Raw genomic sequence first — 2,189 nt, forward strand, 5'->3', positions numbered from 1 at the left:
AGAGAGAGAGAGAAAAGAGATATTACATCTTAAATACAGGCATGGATTAAACCAACTTGTATATGGTCAAGGCAACTTACAAAAATGCTTAAAGACATATCAAGACTGATTTAAACTATTTAAGTTAGGCAGAGATGCAACAGTATGTGAATAGAAGTGTTATAAACACATTTGCCACATTTTAATTAAACAGTTTACTCGGTTTTCTTTTAATATAAACATGAGAAATGAAAACCACATCAATTGTAGCATTTATCTTTTGAAAATAAAACTGCAATCAATACTTCAGTCTCTAAGTTCTGCATTCCATAAATGATATTTTTCAGGAGCTAGTGTTCCTAAGGCTTATGGAGGTTCTTTTTAAATAGCAGGACATGAAATATGATACCTGCACCCAGATTAACATGTGGGATAATAAAATGTATTACATCACCTACTACTATTACGGTCCAATTCCTTCTAATTTGTTATATGTGAATTAACACAGATCCTCCTCTTCATCACATCTAGGGAAAATAATTTGAGGTTATCAATGCAGATAAAAGCCATCCAAAGAGCTACTTTACAAGAGAAAAGGGAACTTTATAAAAACACAAGAATTCCAAAAGTCTTAGTGTAATTTTAAGCTTTGATACTTGTAAAAGTAACAATGCTACAAACATTTACAAAACATCATTGAAAAGCCTGTTGTATTTTTTTTTAACGTTTATTTAGTTTTGCCATTTTTTTAAGTGACAAGGTCTCATTATGTTGCCAAGGCTGGAGTGCAATGGCTATTTACAGGCACAATCACAGCGCACTGCAGCCTCCAAGGCTAGGCCTCAAGTGATCCTCCCATTTAAGTCTCGTGAGTAGCTGGTACTACAAACATGCCTAGCTCCTGAATATTAAGCTTTTAATTTTTTGTTTCACTCCTTCTTGAAGATAGCAGATATTGACTGAAACAAAAAGTTAAAAGTTTAATATTCAAATTCTGCAAAATAAAGCCAGAGGCGGTGGTACACACCTATGGTCCCAGCTACTTGGTAGACTGACATGGGAAGATTGCTTGAGGCCAGGGTTTTCAGGCTGTGGTGCGCTATGATTGTGTCTCTGATTGCACTGTAGCTTGGGCAATATAGTGAGGCACCATCTATTAAAAATAAAAAGAATAAATACAATTACACTTCCAAATGATATTTTGTAAAGACTTACAGCATGTACATATATGCTGCAGACTTCTGGAGGGCCCAGGCACACTATATTAAAGCTAAAAACTGCCCTGAAACTTTCAGGACACCTCATATTTTATTATTTTTACATAACCACTAGATCACCATGTTGCTTGGCACTATGAAATCATCTTTGAATACATTTACTTAACAATAAGAAAATTTATCAGCAAATGAGAACCACTATAGTTCACAAGAAATACACCACAGACCTTCATAAAAGTAGATAATCAATAACCAATATTTTCTCTTTTTATGACCCCAAACATGCTAAACTGCTAATAAGAAGGGCTTACAAAGGATGTGAATGGCAAACCTTATCTGGCAGCTTTTGCTTGATGATTGCCAGTAACTAGTAGTTAGTTACTGGTAAAAGTAGGAAGGAAGAGCCCTTCCATACCTGACAATTCTGGGTCTGCTCCTAGTGGCTTTAGGAGTTGTTAGACTCCTATGTTTTAACAGTGATACTGCACTGATTCCAAATGCATATGCAGCAATACTGGGGAAAAGAAAAAACATAAAGAAACAGAAAAGTTATCTTTAAAATCTAAAAAGTTAAACTATTGTTTTAAAAGCCTTACATAGTTCACAGCTATCAGCCCACACACTAAGCAAATATCTGTGCGTGGGCAGAAGGAGTCTTCACTTTGGAGTGGTTTTTATAACTCTGTATACATTAAATGGGACAGAAGAGTGTAAGAGTGTGTTGTTACCCTGACAAGGTCTCGTTCTTTACTATGAAGTACAATCTTAGTTTTCCTTGAGTTTACTCGAATTGAGGTGTTTCTTCTTTTGAAAATACCAACTTTTCTAGTTCTTTAGCAGGAGAGGTGATATTTTCCTGTCTTTTTTGATGAGGGGTTCAGATGTCACATTACCCCTTATTTCTTCCTTCAGAAGAGGATGGCCTTAGCACGCTGAAGATGAAATAAATCACCAGCACTCAAAGACCGATTCTTGGCAGCACTATAGAAAACT

The 2,189-nt window shown here is 35.6% G+C and overlaps 1 protein-coding gene across 1 annotated transcript in view; it reads right to left on the minus strand.

Moving 5' to 3' along the window:
- Positions 1-1,516: 1,516 nt before the first annotated feature.
- The window catches only part of LOC105551988 (cyclin-Y-like protein 2), a 36,870-nt gene continuing 36,197 nt past the window's right edge, over positions 1,517-2,189 (minus strand). The window contains 1 exon segment of the mRNA XM_011997468.1: positions 1,517-2,187. Coding sequence (XP_011852858.1) covers positions 2,105-2,187 — 83 coding nt within the window. The 3' untranslated portion in view covers positions 1,517-2,104.

Source organism: Mandrillus leucophaeus, unplaced genomic scaffold (genome assembly GCF_000951045.1).
Source record: "Mandrillus leucophaeus isolate KB7577 unplaced genomic scaffold, Mleu.le_1.0 Scaffold1145, whole genome shotgun sequence".
Lineage (NCBI taxonomy): Eukaryota > Metazoa > Chordata > Mammalia > Primates > Cercopithecidae > Mandrillus > Mandrillus leucophaeus.